Raw genomic sequence first — 18,157 nt, 5'->3', positions numbered from 1 at the left:
TGATGTTTGTAGAGTTGAGTGAGAGGGTGAGAAATGGCTGTACACACCGTAGCCCAGTTTTCTGTCCAGAACATAAGGAATGTCCAAAGCCAAGTTTTCATTTCAACTGCAGTTGCTTCCCTGCTTTTCTGCTACCTTGGTATGCAGGGAAGAAGGGCTGTTGCCTTGAACCTCTGGTCTTATAACAGCTTATGAAACACTTTGAGAGTAGCTGGTGTTATCATAAAGGACAAGATGGATAATATAATATAATTTTCATAACATAATTTTCAACTGCTATGAATCCCTACTTCGCCGAAATAATTCCTGACACGTCTCTGGGGGTGCACTCTACATTGGGGTGTGTGCAGGAGAAAGGGCAAGGGTTAGGGCACCCACAAAGACCTGGTGGGCTGAGCGGAGCCTCCCTTGGAGATGTCGCAGGGGAGCTCTGCTTTCAGGGACACGGGGATGAAACTCCCGTGAGAACACATCTAGCTCACAGATACGATGGGGTTCAGTCAAGACTAACTTGAAAGCAAGAGAAATCAGAATTACAAAGTGAGGGGCAGTGGGTAGGAAAGGGAACAATTCAGAGTGGATATGGCAAGGTATCATTGACCCTGAATCCTGCCAGGTCCCAGATCTATCCAAGGCCCCACGTACCTGTGCTGGTGTGGAAAAGTTTCCAGGGAGTATGTGGAAATAAGAAAGATCAGTGAAAAGAACAATTCCAGGTCAAAGGAAACTATAAAATTCTAGTCCCAGAGACCAGAGCAAGCTCCAAAGTGGAAAGATCTGCTGCGAAGAGTTCAGGGCGGATCTCCTTAGGAAGCTGATCGAGCTGGGGTGTGAGAGCAGCAGTGTACTCTGGGTCTGCTCCTCACCTACTGAGCCTGTTTTTGCTCACAGAACAGGCTGTGACAGAGCGTGCAGGTGTAGGGAGCAATTCCTCTGCTGGCTCAGTGGACCCGGGCAGAGAGCCAAAGGTGAGATGGCCAGGAGATGGCCGGTGGAGAAAGCATCAGTGACCCTCCTCGGAGCCTCTGATGGGCTCTAACTCCTTTCACCTCTCTAGACAACGTACAGAGCAGATCCAGTGTGTGAATAGGGCCGCGGTCTTCTATTTTAGCATTTTAACCTGCTAACGTGACAGGACAACCATGAATCAGAGAAGGAAGAAGACCTGGGTCCTTACCATCAGGTTCACACCCTCTAATGCAAGCAGGAACATTTTTATATCCCGCCTACCACAAGTCAGTCCATCCAAAGGCTAAGAAACCAACAATGGTGGTGATGAGGAAGGGAGGGAGGGAGGAGACGGAGAGAGGGAGGACAGGTGAGAGGGAGGGAGAGATTGAGGAAGGAGGAGAGGGAAGGAGGAAGGAAAACTGAACAAACAGTTCCTGCAGAGGGAAGAGGCTCAGCACAGGCAAACAGCCTCGGCCCATGTGGACTCACCAGGGCTTGCAGCCTGGGGCAGTGGATGGAGAGCTGGATGAGTGTGCTGTCTGTGATCTGCGGAGAGACACGCTGTGTTAGTTCGATTCCTACCAGAACTCAGCTCCTAATCCTGCTTCTCTGGAACAGGAATGTGCGAAAAAGAAGGGAAAACCCAGCCACAGCACTCAGACTAGAAGCTCCAACAAGCCTCCTCTCTGCCTTCCTGGAGCCGCAGAAAAGCACTCTTTTGCTCTCAACGCTAGTGTCCCAGGGTGTGAGGACGGTAACTGAGCAAGGGTGGTCACCCAAGAATCTCCTCGGCAGTGACCTGGTGACTGAACAGGCAAGCCTACTGCCCCCCCAGTTCTGGGGAAATAAGAGAACTTACTGTTACATCCCCATGGTCTCCGCCCTCCCCTCAGCAGAGGGCTAAAGATGGCCAGGCCAATGCCCTCACTGGCCCTGAAGCCCTGGCTGCCCTGCAGGCAGGGGAGCACTCTCCCTCTCCATGAAGGGGAAGCACTCACTAGGATGCATTCTTCCAGATCCATCTTCTCCAGGTCGTGGCAGTTCTGAAAGAGTACACAGGGCATCCTTTCACCAGGCAGCTGCGGACGGCCTGTCCCTGAGAACCGGCCCCCAGTCCTTGTCCTCTTCCATGGAGGCCAGGCTCTGTTCCTAAGGTGACCAGTGCATGGAGTGGGCACCCTGGAGCTGCATGCTCTTTGGGACTGGGCAGAGGAATGGTTCCTTCTAGGCTGCGGGCCCTTCACTCGCCCCGGAAAGGGAGTGCCTAGATCTGCCAGGATTCCCACGGGCAGCAACATGGCGATTCAGCCATCAGGGGCTGAGCCACCCAGGACAGCCGTTGGGACAGGATGGCCAGGAGGACATAGTTCTCCTCGGCAGGATGGGGCGCCCCACGGGGTCAGCACTACAGAGCCACAGGAAGAGGAGCAGAGAGCTGCAGGTGCAGCCCTGGGCAGAGAAGGTGCTGAGAGGCAGAGCTGGGTGACCAAGTGATTTCTGTCACTGTGCCCCACCCCCGATGCAGAGCCAGTGCTGCGTCCTTGCTCCACCAAGGAAATGAGAAGTGGCCCAAGGGGTCGGCTGTACAGCCCCTCCTTAGGGGGTAAAGGAAGGTAAGTGTGGTTTCCTTCGGAGACTTTGGCCTTACCCGAGCTAGCAGCGTAAAGCCCGAGTCCGTCAGGTGGGAGCAGCGCGCAGCCTCCAGGATCCTGGAGGAGGGCAGGGAGAGCGAGCCTGAACAGCGGAAGGCAGCTCGCCCCCACCGACACGTGCTTCCAGGAATGTTCTCTCGTTCTCTCTCTCTTCCCCTCCTTCCTCCCCGGCCACCGCCACCTCCTACAAGATGCTTCCACATCCCACCCAAACTCGGACAGTGAACCCAGGAATCTTCACACTGAAGATTCACACTGTTGTTTTTCATCTTGAACCATTTGTTTTAGGCCTCCCAAGTGGTGGTCAGCGGTCACTTCTGACAATTCTCGGCCCAACCAGTAAGAAGGGGGCCAGCGCCCTGGTGCAGGCTGTGAACCCTGCCATGCCTTGCAATGCCCCTGAGTTGTGGATATCCAACAGGGGCCCACCACACGCACTCTCTCTCCAGCCCTGCTTTTGTTTTCAAAAAAAATTTTTGGTAGGAGGCACACAGCTGTGCTTAAGGCTTACTCCTGGATCTACGCTGAAGGAATCACTCGTGGCAGGCTCGGGGGACCACGTGGAATGTCGGGGATCAAACCTGAGTCGGCTGTATGCAAGGCAAATGTCCTACCTGTCATATACTATCTCTCTAGCCCCTCAAACATCCTTTTTTTTTTTTTTTTGCTTTTTGGGTCACACCCAGCAATGCTCAGGGGTTCCTCCTGTCTCCGCACTCAGGAATTACTCCTGGTGGTGCTCGGGGGACCATATGGGATGATGGGAATCGAACTCTGGTCAGCTGCATACAAGGCAAATGCCCTATCCACTGTGCCATCACTCCAGCCCCTCTCAAACATTCTTATGTACATTCTTATGTACTGGAATTACTGAAATTTTCAGTTACACTCAAGGAAAAAAAAATTTTTTTTTTTTTTTTTTTGCTTTTTGGGTCACCTGGGGATGCACAGGGGTTACTCCTGGCTTTGAACTCAGGAATTACTCCTGGCGGTGCTCAGGGGATCATATGGGATGTTGGAAATTGAACCTGGGTTGGCCGTGTGCAAAGCAAACACCTTACCTGCTGTACTATCACTCCAGCCCCTCAAAGAAACCTTTAAAGATGTACAGCAGCTGGGGCCAGAGAGACGGCTCCATGAGACAACCCCTGGGTTTTTCTTATATTTAGGAGACTTGGGTTTGACCTTTGGCATGCTCAAAGATCTGAGCACTGAACCAGGAGTGTCCCCGAGCACCAAACCGAAAGTAGCCCCAGAGTGCCAGTGGGTGTGACCGTGAAAACAAAAGATGAATTAATTCTCAATATTCATGCCAGACAAGGATGAATTCCTATGTAAGACTTTTAAGTTAAATATTCCCTAGCTGCAACGATTATGCCTCCCTCTCTGAGCAGTCTGTATCACCCAGATTCCTTTTACTATGCAGAAATATCCAAATTATCTAGAAACTTTAAATAAGAAGTTTTTAAAAATGAGCATGAAGCAGAAATAGGTAATGCTTAAGAGCTATATAACTGTCAAAAGTAGATCGGTTTCACTGAGAAGTCAACCCAAACAAAATTAGTTACATTTCCACTGCTCTTTGCAACAGAGGGAAGCTTGCTGTTCTGAAGTCACACTCTACCAGCTCAATTCTAGCTTTATTCTAGCTTTACTTCATCATGTGACTTGGGAAAATTTATGTGATTTTCTTTGGGTCTCAATCTCTCTACTACAAAACCAGGGAGAATAAGAGTATCCACCTCTGGCACCAGAGTGATAGCACAGCGGTTAGGGCACTTGCCTCGCATGCGGCTGACCCGGGTTCCATCCCTGACATCCCATATGGTCCCCTGAGCACTGCCAGGAGTAATTCCTGAGTGCAAAGCGAGGAGTAACCCCTGAGCATTGCTGGGTGTGACCTAAAAAGGAAAAAAAAATTCCAGAATTTCCAGAAAGAGTATCTACCTCCTAGAAATGTGGTGAGGATGAAAGAAGATAATGCTTATAAAAGGGTCCAGGGCTGAGCGATAGCACAGCGGGTAGGGCATTTGCCTTGCATGCGGCCGACCTGGGTTTGATTCCCAGTGTCCCATGTAGTCCCCTGAGTACCGCCAAGAGTAATTCCTGAGTACGAGCCAGGAGTAACCCCTGTGCATTGCCGCGTATGACCCAAAAAGAAATAAAAAAAACAAAACAAACAATAGGCTCTGGAACTTAGATGAGGTCAACTGATATTAACTATGATTAGTATTGAAACTCTACTATTATCACAGTTTCCATATTCCCATGATTACCTTGGAAACCAGAAAAAAAAATTTGTGAAAACAGATCTTTTCTCCCTGGAAAAAAATGAGAGAGGCCAGCAAGACTGAAACGGGAGTGGCTGAAACATATCACCTATTGTCGTGTGTGAACTTCCTGTTCTGTGCTTTCAGCAGCTGGGTTAGTGGAGAACCTGCTCATATCCGGATGAAAGATAACTATTCTGCTTGTCATCAGATCAAATGCCAAAGTGGCAGGAAGATGTGGTGAGTCTGATAGGTCAGTGTGCAGAATCCATTAAGGAGTGGGGCTGGAGTGATAGCACAGCGGGTAAGGTGTTTGCCTTGCACATGGCCGACCTGGGTTCAATTCCCGGCATCCATGTGGTCCCCTGAGCACTGCCAGGGGTAATTCCTGAGTAAAGAGCCAGGAGTAACCCCTGTGCTTCGCTGGGTGTGACCCCCTCCCCCCCAAAAAAAAAGAATCCATCAAGGAGTCAAGGGTCGGTTTCCCTGGGGGAAGACAGGTCAGTCCCCCCTGGAGCAACCCTAAATGGGCTGCAGCCCATCTTGTCCCATCCCAATCAGTCTGACAGAGCTGACAACAAACCCCCACCTTCACTACCACTTATTCTACCTGCTGGCCGCCTTTCCCCTCCTGCTGAGGCCTTCCTGGTCATCCCAGCCAAGTGCTCTCTGAGCTGCAAAGCAAAAAGCATGCTGCACTCACTGAAGTCTCGGGCAGTTCAGAGCCAGGGCTGTGAGTGAGGCATCCGTGAGGTTGCTGCAGCCGGAAACGCAGAGGGCCTGCAGCTGGTGGCAGCCCCTGCATATCTGCACCACGCCTTCATCCGTGACACGCTGGGAGAGCCAAAGGGAGGGAAAATCAGAGAGGCCAGCAAGACTGAAACAGGAGCGGCAGAAAAATATCACCTATTGTTGGTTGAGAAACTTTGGTTGTGAGTTGACGATATTGTGCTAATAATTTACAGGTATCTTTAGAGGGAGCCCACCCCTACCCTGCAGTGACTGAGACCTGGGACAGCTCCTGGTCCTGGTGACATGTGGCCGGGCAGTGTGGGCCTGATGGCTAGGTTCTCTGGCTTGGAGAAGCTGGACTTGGGACATGGGTCAGGGAATAAACTCAGGCCGCAAGCATGCAAGGCATGTGCTCCAGTCCTTTGAACTATCTCCCTGAACCCTGTCTCCTAATAACCAGCAGCATAAATATTTAATCAAAGGTTAAGTACACTGAGTATATGTATGTGAGAGTCAAACTGCTTTAGAATATTCTGGTATTATCAATGCAGAGAGAAATTTTAAAATTACATTTTTCTCTCCAGAATCATTAATATGTTATAAGCTTGTATTAAAAGCTAGATTAAATAAAGAATTTGCCTAGCATGGAGAAGTTAATTTTGGTTGAATTTATACGATTAATGATTTAGATCTCTACCAAATTAACAATTTACATGTATAATTAAAATAGATCCTAAAATATTTAGAAAGAGTAAAATTAAATCACTAAATCATTGACAAATGACTTAGAATCCTATTAATTTAACAATGAGATTAAAAATAAAATGTTCCTGTAAATGTAATCATTGATGTAGAAATAAGCGCGCACAGCCATATATATTACTCTTTTAGTCATCTGCTGGCCCTCTCCCGCATGCAAACCACAATCTACTACAAAAACAGTCCTGTTTTTGACTTCTGCAGGTTTCTGTGGGCATTACTGGTCTAGAATAGTGTCTTATCTCCCCCATCAGGGACTCTAACGATTCTGATTCATTCACCAAATGCCAAAAGCAAGAGAGTTCTCTTACATTTCTCAAACTTGTTTTCTTTGAGAAGCCCAGGACAATGTAGCCATCCTCCTCAATTACCAATATTTGCCAGGGCAGTGAAGATACAACTCTGGCTCTGTAGTCTAATCTCTGATGGAAATCACATCTTCCTCTTGCCTATGCTCTTTAGTTGCCAAATTGCATTTCATTTTATCCTCTGAGACAATATGAGATGTTGTGTCATCATCCCTGGCTTATAGGTAAAATTTGAAAAAATGACATTGAGGGGGGCAGAGATGTGGGTCTAGTCCTGGATTTGATCTTTAACTTCACATGACTCACGCCACTAGGTATTACTGGACATGGCCCTAGTGGCTCAGACAGAGCTTCCAGCAAAAACAGAGAAAAACAGCAGCAAAAAACATGGAAACCTTCCTTGTCATGTATGTCTCAGGTCTGTAACTATTTCAGTCCTGATATCTTAAAGAATAGTAAGACCCTAGTCTGTCACTTTTTTTTTTTCAGGGAAATGCCCACATTTCCTGTACCCAAGTGTGGTGCCTTTACACCGAGCTGTGTGATTTTCCCTCTAGCACAGAAGGGCACGATCAGACACGAGGCCATGCTCCCCACGCCATGGGGGAGAGCCAGGAGGCAGACACACGACTCACAGAGCAGGACTGGAGGTTGAGGCTCACGAGCTCGTGGCAGTAGTTCTGAATATACTTCAGAGCTTCGTCTTCTAACTGAGGACAAGAGAAAACAAAAGAGAGAGGGCAGCATCTAGGTGAGGGGCTCCCTGCAGACGTGATGTGCCCACACCCAGCATATGCAAGCAGATAGGTACCTGCGTGCAGCCCCGCAGGAGAAGGGCCTTGAGGCCTCGACAGCCTCGCACGAGCGCCTCGATGCCGTCCTTGGTGATCTGATCGCACCACGAGAGGTTGAGGTACTCCAAATTCCGGCAGCCTTCACTGAGAGAACAGGAAATGAGCCTGCCCAGGGTGCTGTCTGCAACACCGAGGCACTTCCCAACTCTGAGCTGGGTAAGTCCCTCACAGTGCAGGAAGACAGAACCTGTGGGACGTCCCCACACTGCCCTTCCCAGCGCCAGCAGGATCCACAGAAAGGTTCTAGACACAGCAGCACGCTCACTGCTCTGGGTGCTTCTCTTACCTGATCCCCTTCAAGGAGCTGTTTGTGATGGAGACACAGGAGGTCAGGTCCAGATGCTTCAGCTTGGAACAGAATCTGCTAAGGCTATAACACGTGCTAAAAAAGAGCAGAGGCACTAAAGGTATTTTCAACCATGTTTCTCTCCTGTCACTTTACCCATGGCCAATACGGAGCCAAACTAAATTTAATGGCTTACCTGTCGGTGATTTTTGTGCACCCATTGAGATTCAAGTGTTCGATGTTCCGACAGTTCTGCGCGAAGGTCCTAAGAGAAAACATTTGTAAAGCACATGCAAATGAATGGACAGCCACTAGAGGGCACCGGCAAGCACTAGCATTTGGAACAATGATTCACAACGAGGAAAGAAATTGTTAGTGTGCAAAGAAAACTTCAGGGATCTGCTCTCAAAAAAAATTTTTTTAAGCATAAAATGTATGAATTGACTGTGAGTGCTGAATCTGCTTAAACTTTTATGTACCCATAATGTACACGTGAGTGGGCTCTTGTGTCAGAGCAGTCTTAACTCTCCTTTATTCAAGCTTCACCAGCATCTGAGAATAGAGGACTGAATTCCTGCCTCCCAACTTGCTAAGAGTTTGAGAGGCATTGGGATTGGCTCCATGGATAAGTGTCTGCCCTGCAAGTTCAATTCCTGGTGCCACCCACCTACCCCAGTGCTACCCCAGCAACTGCTTTTAGGAGCTCCAGCACCACAACAGAACCGGGCATGTGTGAGTACTGCGACTACAATGTGAGATCCCCATGATTTTTCCAGCTATAAAAGGGTGCACAGGTACTGAAACCAGGACTGCAAGCTCTGGCAAACACATATGTGAGTGGCACAGTAAATCCTGAGCGTTGCTACAAGGAAGGAGGGAAGGGAGGGAGGGAGGAAGGGAGGGGAGGGAAGGAGGGAGGGAGGGAGGGAGGGAGGGAGGGAGAAAGGAAGGAAGGGAGAAAGGAAGGAAGGAAGGAAGGAAGGAAGGAAGGAAGGAAGGAAGGAAGGAAGGGAGGGAGGGAGGGAGGGAAGGGAGAAAGGAAGGAAGGAAGAAAGGAAGGAGTAGAAAGGAAGAAGAAAAGAAAGAAAGAAAAAAGAAAGAAAGAAAGAAAGAAAGAGAGAAAGGAGAAAGAAAAAAAGAGAGAGAAAGAAAGATGGAAGGAAGGAAGGAAAGAAAGAAAGAAAGAAAGAAAGAAAGAAAGAAAGAAAGAAAGAAAGAACAATGACCCTTAGTGAGCAGAATAACTAAAGCCACAGTGACTACTGTAGCCAAGTACATCTGCCCAACTCAACCCTCTCAAGTCATAGCAACAACAAAAGGAAGGGGGATAAAAATGTGAACGGAACCAAATCTTTTTTATGACATGCCAAGTTGCCACTGGATCACTCTCCAGTCTTCCTGGAGAACACACTCTAATTATTGGTGTAGCTCAGTACACCAATTCTGGATACTTACCAGTATCCAGAATCAATCATTTACTGGTGAGCACATGCGTGAGCTGAGTCAAACGACTCCCTGGGTCTGCAGGTAGGTGAGAAGGTCAGAAACAGGGTAGCAAACACTCCCTACTTGCCATTTAACTGGGCTCAGGTCATCTTTCTGAAATATATTTCAATATATTTATAGAATTGAGTCCTGATTCTTCCATGCAGTACCCCCACAACATCTCTAAAAGCTACCTCATCTGTTACCCTGATCTCTCTCTGGCCTGCCCTGGTGCAGAGAAGAGGCATGTGCAGGAGCTGAAGCCTCACCACTCCACTGAGTTGAGATGGTCTTGAAATTCTAGGAAGACCAAAAGAGAGGAATCAGAGAATGGGGTGAATATCAAAGATCTCCAGAGATTCAAGAATTTACTGAGTACTAATGTGAGCATGTATATGAGGAAACAACCCAAGTCCAGGAAGAAACCACAAAAAACATGGCGGGGGGGCGTGGTTTGCAACAGACCATGTTTAGTCAAGGCCAGCCTGGTGCCAATATTGAAATATGGGCTACTGAGGCATGAGGGAGAGCACTGAGCAGGATCTTGCTTTATGGGTACGGTTGGCCCTAAACACTAGTTTGGTCCAATCTAACAAAATTTTAAGAAAAAGGTATGATTTGAAAGAAACTGAGCACAAGTAAATCAACTGCACCCCAAAGCAAAAGTCAAGAATAATTATCAGGGAAATGCAGATCAAAATGACAGTGAGCTATTATGACAAGCAGCATAGAATGGTCTGAATGAAAAAGACAGGAGATGCCAACCAGGGATGTGGTGGAAAGGAATTCTCAGAGGCCAGAATGATACTATCTTCCAGGTAAGGCACTCACCTTCCCTGCGGCCAGCCCAAGTTCAATCCCCAGCACCAGCACAGCCCCCAAGCCCTGCCAGGAGTGATTCCTGAGCACAGAGCCAGTAGTAAGTCCTAAAAAAGGACCTGGAGACTTCTCAAAACATTACAAAAATGTTTTCCACATGACTCTGTGATCCCACTCCTGGGAATCTATCCCCAGAACACAAGAACATTAATCTGAAGAGATACACACCTATGTTTATCACAACACTATTTACAACAGCCAAGATCCAAAAAACTGTCCAAGTGTCCAACAGGTGAGTGTATAAAGAGATTGCACACACCAGAATACTACTCAGTTATGAGAAAAGACCAATCTTTTAATTCTGCACTTTGGATGAATGGAAGTGCTAAGTGGAGTGCATCAAAAAGTCAAAGATAAATACCAGATGACCTCATTTACATGCAGCATACAAAGACACAAGGAACAGGATTAGACAATTCCCAGTGGAAACAAACCTTGAGACAAGGTTAATAGAACTGGGAACTCGAACAGCAGGTTAAAGATGATGGGATAATGCTGGGCCAATCTTGAAACACTGGTGTTTCTGCAACTATAAAATACTTAATTTAGTATTCTTGTAAGTTATGGTCCTAAAAAATTAAATTTTAGAGCCTGGGAGGGGCAGCAGCAGTGAGTGGCTGAGCTTGGGGGAGGGAGCATTTGGGTGGCTTGGTTTGGTTTTGTGTTTTTCCTCTTTTCTGGTTGGACAAAGCCAACTGCAGGGCTTGAGAGCTAGGCCAGTGGGGAAAAGGGTTTGCTGTGCATGTACCAGCCCCGGGTTCGAGCCCTTGTGTTCGAGCCCCTTCGAATTATATAAAATAAAAACTAAAATCAAACTTTTAAGTTAGAATAAAATAAAATTTTAAAAAATTTTAAATCCGGGGGGCTGGAGTGATAGCACAGTGGGTAGGGCATTTGCCTTGCACGCGGCCGACCCGGGTTCAATTCCCTGCATCCCATATGGTCCCCTGAGCACCACCAGGAGTAATTCCTGAGTGCAGAGCCAGGAGTAAACCCTGTGCATCACCGGGTGTGACCCAAAAAGCAAAACAAAACAAAACAAAAAAATTTAAATCTGAAACTACTTTACTGATGGGATTAATAGCAGACTAGATACTGAGAGGGGAAAGAATGATGAATTAGAAGATGCATCAATAAAAACCACCCAAAATGAAACACGGAGAGGAAAGGACAGCAAAACTGAACTGTAAGAGAGTTTCGAGTAAGCTGGCATACCTGTGACTAGAGTCCTTAAAAGAGAAAAAGGAAGGGGAAAGGGAAAATATCTGAAGGAAGTCCAAAAATTCTCAAAGTCTATGACAATATATCTCCATGGATCCAGTAAACTCAAAAAAGTCTAATAATAAGAGACAAAAAATACACAAAACATTTCATAACGTAGCTGGTTAAAATTAGTGATAAAGGAAACATTTTGCTATCATTGCTCTTTTATTTGGGGATCACATCCAGTTATTCTCAGGGCTTATGTTAGGCTCTTCACTCGGAAATTACTCTTGGTAGGGTTTGGGGAACCATATGGGATCCCGGGGATCAAATCTGGGTCAGCCATGAGCAAGACAAGCATCCTACATGCTGCACTATCAGTCTGGTTCCAATAAAGGAAATCTTAAAGAAGTTAAAGAAAAATCAAACAGAGAGAGGAACAAAAATAAGGTGACAGATGTCTCTTTGCTATCAAAAAAACAAAAACAAAGCCAAGGAAACAGAAGAACAGCATTCTTATAATACTGAAATAAAAACTGTCAACACAAAAATTAGACAGAAAAAAATCTTTTTTCAAAAATATAAGTTTCCCCCATCCCCCATGATGACACAGAAGCATTGAAAGAACCAATCTGCAGTAAAAGGAATGACGGTGCTACAAGGAAGAAGTGATACAGCAGATGGGAATGTGTCTACACCAAGGAATGAAGACTACTGGAAAGGAAAAGGAGAGGCATTTGGGCATGTAAGCCCAGATCTGTAGATATTTAGGTCCCTAACAATCACTGACTTAGGGCTGGACAGTACAGTGAGTAGGGTGCTTGCCTTGCACATGGCCAACCCAGGCTCGATCCCCAACATTCCTTATGGTCCACTCAGGAGGGATTCATGAGTGCAAAGCAAGAAATAACCCTTGGGCATCACTGGGTATGGTTCAATAGCCTCTCTCACACCTCCCAAATAATAATAATATCTGACTTAAAAATACCAATAATTGAGTGTAGCATTTATATCACATGTAGAATTAAGCTGATAAAGGAACAATGGAAGTGATTCATAATCACAATTTGAAGTTAGTCTATAGGGGCTGGAGCAATAGCACAGCGGGTAGGGAGTTTGCCTTGCACGTGGCCAACCCAGGTTTGATTCCCAGCATCCCATATGGTCCCCCGAGCACTGCCAGGAGTAATTCCTGAGTGCATGAGCCAGGAGTAACCCCTGTGCATCGCCAGGTGTGACCCAAAAAAAGGCAAAAAAAATGAAGTTAGACTATAAAACGTTTAAAGTTTATAGTTACCACCAGGGGTAATTCCTGAGTGCAGAGCCAGAAGTAACCCCTGAGCACTGCCAGTGTGGTCCCCACCAAAAACAAACAAATAAATAATAAATGAAAGGAGATAATAAAGATCAGAGCAGAAATAAATGGTGTATAAAACAAAGAAAAATAACTATCAATAAAATTAATAAAATCCTGGTCAGAGTGATCAAGAAAAAAAGGGACAAGTATTCTCAATGTCAGTAATGAGAAAGGAGTTATCAGTGCAGAGTCTACAGATATAAAAGAAGAGTATAGTGACTTTATCCCAGTAATATCAAGAACTTAGATGAGATTAAATTATTTGAAGAAAATTCCACCAACACTTAAGAAAAAACAAAATCTTATAAGTTCTATGTATATTAAACCAATTTGGGGTCTAAAAAACTGCTCATATGGCCTCAGTGGTAAATTTTACCTCATATTCAATGAATAAGCAATACAAATTTACCTACACTCATTCAGAAAGCTCAAGAGGAAATATTTTCTAATTCATTCATGAGACCAATTTTATCTTGATATTAAATCATCCAAAATCTTCACATGGAAGGAAATGCAGAGGGCTGGGGACAGCTCAGTGGTAAAGTAGCTGCTCACCAAGCACAGGGTGGGGACTGGGCTGGATTCCAGGCCCACTGTAAATATCATTTGCGAATCCTGGTGCCACCACAAGAGTGTGCATTTTCCAGAGCATCACAACAGGTCTGATTCTGTGTCTGAAGAGCAACACCTGTGCTCTTTCTCACACTAATCTGGGCTTCACACACAAAAAAGTATATACATGAATTTCAACTATCAAATTATGATAATCCAACAAATATTCTTAACCCCATAGGTATGTTTATGAGTACCGTAGCACTGCACTGTTCTCCTGTTGTTCATAGATTTTGCTCAAGTGGGCAACAGTAACATCTCACAACAAATTGTGAGACTTGCTGTGACTGTTTTTGGCATATCAAATACGTCACAGGGAGTTTGCCAGGCTTTGCCGTGCGGGCAAGATACTCTCGGTAGCTTGCCAGGTTCTCCGAAAGGGGCAGAAGAATCTAACCTGGTTTGGTTGCATACAACGCAAATGCCCTACCCGCTGTGCTTTATTCAATGCCAAGATACTGCACACTCTCACCTAGATAATATTTAAACCTGCTACAGCCAGGTCTGTTCATGGATCCCAGGGAGCACTTGTTGATAGGACAACCTCAAGCAATATGGAGGCCATAAGGATAAAGATGCAATAAAGGTTCTGGTCCTGTCTTTCTCCAGAAAAGCTTAAAAACACGTCCTTTATTGTGGATCAAAAACATTTCCAAAGAATACTGACTCTCCTGTAAGAAGTGGCAAGAATTTGGCTGAACAAAATATATCACTCTAGCACTGTACTCCCATTGTTCATCAATTTGCTCAAGCAGGCACCAGTAAAGTCTCCACTGTGAGACTTGTTGTTACTGTTTTTGGCATATTGAATACGCCACAGAGAGCTTGCCAGGCTCTGCCATGTGGGCAGGATACCCTCAGTAGCTTGCCAGGCTCTCTGAGAGGGACAGAGGAATCGAACCCAGGTTGGCTGCATGCAAGGCAAATACTCTACCTGCTGTGCTATCATTCCAGCCTTAAATATATCAGTAACTAGAATCAAATCAATGGAATAGTCACATCCCAATATAACCAAAGATCCAGATGGTACTGGAGCTGGAGTGATAGCACAATGGTAGGGCATTTGCCTTGCACACAGCTGGCCCGGCTGAGCCAGGTTCAATTCCTCCGCCCCTCTTGGAGAGCCCGGCAAGCTTCCTGAGAGTATCTCGCCCGCACAGCAAAGCCTGGCAAGCTACCCGTGATGTATTCAATATGCCAAACACAGTAACAACAAGTCTCACGATAGAGACGTTACTGGGCCCGCTCGAGTAAATCGATAAACAATGGGAGGACCGTGACCGTGACCAGGTGGCGCTACAGAAGTCTGAAGAAATCAGTCCGTCCATTGGTATAATCTACATAAAAAGGCAGTCATCACCATGAGGACACAAGGAAGATGGGCAGAGAAAGAGAAAAGAGGTGAATTTCCATCATATCATAATTCCGTGCCAAGCATTTCATTTTTTTTTTTCATGAAAACCCATGCCATCCTTTCCATGGAGGAGCAGACAGAACTTAAGCTCGAGGAGAAATCGTTCTCCTTAAGCTCACATTCCTGACTGAACAACCACGGAGCTCAGTTTCCAGCCCGGGCCCGCTGAGGAAAGGCATGGGGGGGGGGGGGTGAGGGGAGGGTGTGCTTCTCTTGGCACTCCACGCGAATTACCAGAGGAAGACACACTTCGCAGGCTTGGTTTATTTTTGCTGATGCAAATGTCAGCGACAAGCTTCAGTGAGTGCGGATCTGACTTACTTCAAGGAGGAGTCTCCGACTCCAATGCAGCCACGCAAGCTGAGCTTCCTCAGGAATCCACCGCATCGCTTTGATATATTTTCCACCACTCGACCCTGGAATCAAAAAAGGTTGGGAGGGAAAAAAAATCTTTTCTCATGCTGCTTATCGAATAGTATAAAAAAAAATGGACTCAGTTCCAGGAGGCCCAAATTTTAGAACTGCACCTATTTTTCTAGGTGTAATAGAATATATTCAGGAATATTCCTCCAGCATATTTCTTCTAGTACATACAAAGCCTGCAAGCACTGGTAAGTGTTTCCTGTTAAAGTATTAAGTATTCAAAGAAAAAATTTACTGCCTTTTGGGTTTGTATCATTTTGGGGTTTTGCTCTGGGGCCACACTTCATGGTGCTCAGGAGTTATTCCTAGTCTGGAGCTGGGGAGGGGGAAGGGGTGTATGTGCCAGGGATGGTCCCAGGCCCCCTGCATGCAAACCAGGTACTCAGCCACTGAGCTATGCAGCTCTCCCAGCCTGTGCACTGCTTTGTGTACACCTTCCTGGAGACTTGGCGTGAGGCCTGCTCTCTCTAGACCCCAGCATCCCCACCAGTCACAGGGCTTTCTGCAGGTGGCCATGGGAACACTGGCTTTGAGCAGAGCACAAGACAGTGCTACTTTAGAAGAGAAACCACATTTTAGCTAAATGTTAGCAGCCTGAAAGTATGAAAATGTGAAGGCTTGACTTCAGCCTCCTCTGCAATCCTCTAAACATGTTAACTTGTGTGGGACACAGGCACTAGAGGAGAAAAAAAGAAAATGAACATTGATCAAGCCCTTTCACACTTTCAGTCACAATCTGAATACTTTCTTGTACCGTTTACAGCCCATTTAATGTTCATAGCAACTTGGTGAACCATGCTAGTCCAATGGAGGTAAGGGGAAGGTATCCGTAATAGAGGGGGACCTGGGAAGAGCTCCCTTGCCCTCACACAGCAACACACCCATGTGGCAGAGAAGCCAGGCTGTACTGATAACTGCATGGAGGTCTAGATAGTTCCGGAGCAAGGATTCTGGCATTGTAGTTATCACCTCCCACAAGTCAATCCCGGGAAGCCATCTAATGGCATAGACAACACAGGAATAATAGTTTTGGCCACTCGTCAGGGCAAACAATCACAACCAGTTCAGTTGCTTAAATGCATAGAAAATGGCTATAAATACCAACTGTGACCTCAGGACCGGTTGTAGAAATAAAGATGAAACTGTCAGGAATACATCCTATTTTTTTAAATGTGTTTCTGTGTGTATGTAAAGCAATTATATTTGTTTTCCTTCCTCTCTTGTTCCCTGATTATGTAACAGAAGATGGGGTGATTACACCTCAGTCCAACCTATTCATTTCAGTGACAGACATGGAGGATGAGAGAGAGCATCGCCCAAGGCCCTAGCCTCCTCAGGAAGGGGCTGCACATTTTGGGTTGTATGTGGGAAAACTTTCTCCTATTGGAGGAATTATGACTACATTATCATCTTATCTTAGAGATTCAAGTATAGTTTAAGGAGAGAGATAGCACCATAGCACTGTCCTCTCGTTGTTCACCGATTTGCTCAAGCAGGCACCAGTAATGTCTCCATTGTGAGACTTGTTGTTACTGTCTTTAGCAACTGAATACACCACGGGGAGCTTGCCAGGCTCTGTGGTGCCGGCAGGACACTCTCGGTAGCTTGCTGGGCTCTCTGAGAGGGACGGAGGAATTGAACCCGAGTTGACCACATTTAAGGCAAACATCCTACTCACTGTCCAGTGCTTGCTGTCCAGCCCCTCAGATTCCAGGCTGGACAGCAACCACTGGACAGTGAGCAGCTCTCTAAAGTCAAGTGCTGAAACTCACACTGCAAACAGCAAAGAGGTGGGTGCTGTGCTACTGACACCGAGTGAAAAAGCAAAATACAAGCAGAACTTTGATCCTGATTCCTGAAAAGACCTTTCAGGCATTTCCTCTCGATTCTAATCATAAATCTATGGGTAGTTAAATAATAAGGAAAGAGTGAACAATTTACTTTTTATTTTTTTTAAATCTTTGCTCTAAAATAAGGTTGACTTACCTCCACGTCTGTTTGAAAGTTAAAAAGGTCTATTCTTTGCCAGTTGCTTCCATCCAGAGCTAAGACGTTCCAAGCCTGGGAGGGGGAGGGAAGGAGGGGGAGTGGCATGAGCAACACACTGAGAATATTCAAGTGGTCTTCAGGGCATCTCTGTACTTCCAGTCTTTAATCCTCATGAATGTAAAGGTAACAATCAAACTTGAAATCAGAATAACACTGCATGAGGCTCAATGTAAAATATGACATTTTAATTATTCGAACTGAAACTCATCTTCATTCTACTAACATGATGTTTATTGATTAAAAATCTGTTTAATACACTACCTTGGAAATCTGTGCACATCGGCACAGTGTTACTATATCCAAAAAGGAAAATATTCTAGGAAGAAAGAGAAAAAACACAAAAATGAGAGTGTTAACATTTTAGGATATTTGTAACTTGAAAGATAAAATCTAATGTGCCATTCTGGCCATATAATTTCCCCCCCAAGATTTCTCAATTTGCAATATTTAGCGTACTTTAAGTTATGTCACAACTGGAAATGCTTGAGCAATCTGAAGTTGTTTCAGACATACACAAATCTCCTTAAAATAGGACTCATTAAACTTTTCCTTATTCTAAGACATGGTCAAGGGACAGTATACCATAACTAGTTTTGTTCAAAACCAAGTCTTTATTTTAATCTCCCAAGCAGAGCCAGGTGAGAGTTAAATCCTTTTAAATCTCAGTGCAAACTTCTCTTGGTGTTACATGCTCCAAACAAATTCATAAGCCTAAGCTTCAGAGAGTGTAGCCAAGAAAATACCATGACAGAATCCATTTGGTTTGAAGGAATTTGTTCGGAGGGCAAAAAAAAAAAAAAACAAAAACTGGAGCTTGGTGTCTGGCAAGGTCTGTAAGTGACCACTTTGTCCCTGAGCATAAGCCAAGAAGTCAAAGGTGAGAAAGAGGAGAAAAGAAAAGCAGAGAGAAACACACAAAAACG

The 18,157-nt window shown here is 45.6% G+C and overlaps 1 protein-coding gene across 2 annotated transcripts in view; it reads right to left on the bottom strand.

Annotated features, from left to right (window-relative positions):
• Positions 1-18,157, bottom strand: part of FBXL2 (F-box and leucine rich repeat protein 2) — a 62,560-nt gene that overhangs the window by 7,255 nt on the left and 37,148 nt on the right. The window contains exons 3-13 of one of the 2 annotated variants that reach the window (XM_056128937.1): positions 17,496-17,550; positions 17,172-17,246; positions 15,084-15,178; positions 8,009-8,077; positions 7,813-7,908; positions 7,484-7,610; positions 7,308-7,382; positions 5,577-5,707; positions 2,600-2,660; positions 1,950-1,994; positions 1,441-1,497 (exon numbers count right to left, since the gene is read on the bottom strand). In XM_056128937.1, the coding sequence (XP_055984912.1) occupies positions 1,441-1,497; positions 1,950-1,994; positions 2,600-2,660; positions 5,577-5,707; positions 7,308-7,382; positions 7,484-7,610; positions 7,813-7,908; positions 8,009-8,077; positions 15,084-15,178; positions 17,172-17,246; positions 17,496-17,550 (886 nt within the window). Of the gene's footprint in view, positions 1-1,440; positions 1,498-1,949; positions 1,995-2,599; positions 2,661-5,576; positions 5,708-7,307; positions 7,383-7,483; positions 7,611-7,812; positions 7,928-8,008; positions 8,078-15,083; positions 15,179-17,171; positions 17,247-17,495; positions 17,551-18,157 lie in introns of those variants that run through there. The other variant, XM_056128938.1, reaches the window with a different exon arrangement.

Source organism: Sorex fumeus, unplaced genomic scaffold (genome assembly GCF_029834395.1).
Source record: "Sorex fumeus unplaced genomic scaffold, SorFum_2.1 ptg000072l, whole genome shotgun sequence".
In the NCBI taxonomy this organism is placed as follows: Eukaryota; Metazoa; Chordata; class Mammalia; order Eulipotyphla; family Soricidae; genus Sorex; species Sorex fumeus.
This window is presented reverse-complemented; position numbering and strand designations above follow the sequence as displayed.